Source organism: Buceros rhinoceros, unplaced genomic scaffold (genome assembly GCF_000710305.1).
Source record: "Buceros rhinoceros silvestris isolate BGI_N320 unplaced genomic scaffold, ASM71030v1 scaffold10129, whole genome shotgun sequence".
In the NCBI taxonomy this organism is placed as follows: Eukaryota; Metazoa; Chordata; class Aves; order Bucerotiformes; family Bucerotidae; genus Buceros; species Buceros rhinoceros.
The window spans coordinates 9,588-10,249 of NW_010432102.1; the positions used below are offsets into that span (position 1 = coordinate 9,588).

Below are 662 nucleotides of genomic sequence, written 5' to 3' on the forward strand. Positions count from 1 at the left end.
CTGGCTCCCCGTCTCAGCGCGGGACCCTCCCACGCACACCTGACCAGTTTGGGGGTGCAAACTGGGGGAAGCACCCGCTCCCAGCTGGGCTGTGGTTCTCTGGGTGTAGCGTCAGTGGGCGCATCATCAGAGCTGCCGCGGGGTCTTGCCCCAGCAAGCACAGCCTCCCACGCCAGCACACCCTGCCCCGGGCACCCCCTGCATCCGAGCCAGCGGCTCCCCTGGGCCCTGCCGCTGGCCCCCACCGGTGGCACGAACCTTGCAGACTGATGTTATCGGGGTCCTGCCGGTTATCGAACAGGGGCGCGTAATCCCCAAAGAATTCGGAATAAGCCCCACCTTCGTCGCCCCGCACGGAGCCCACCGAGGAGGCCGAGTGCAGGGATGCCTGCGACTGCGCCAGCTTGGAGCAGGTCACCAGGTTGCTGAGCTCCACCTCGGGCTTCTCTGGCACGGCTGCTTCAGCAAGGGGCTCCCCGTTGGCCTCGGGCTTTGGGCCCAGCTCAGGGGCAGGTGGCCGCAGCGCGTCCTTCTTGGACTCCTTCATGTCTGGAGGGAGAAGGGAGGTTGCCACTGGCCATGCCAACCTTCCAGTGGTGTGGCACGGAGCGGGGACAGATCTGCTCTGCAAACCCAGGGTGGAGGAGAGGCTGGCTGCCCCT

The 662-nt window shown here is 66.9% G+C and overlaps 1 protein-coding gene across 1 annotated transcript in view; it reads right to left on the reverse strand.

The window, feature by feature from the left end:
• The window catches only part of ABCA2 (ATP-binding cassette, sub-family A (ABC1), member 2), a gene marked incomplete at both ends in the record, with an annotated part of 20,426 nt that overhangs the window by 9,451 nt on the left and 10,313 nt on the right, over nt 1-662 (reverse strand). Inside the window, 1 exon segment of the mRNA XM_010143649.1 lies at nt 340-549. Coding sequence (XP_010141951.1) covers nt 340-549 — 210 coding nt within the window.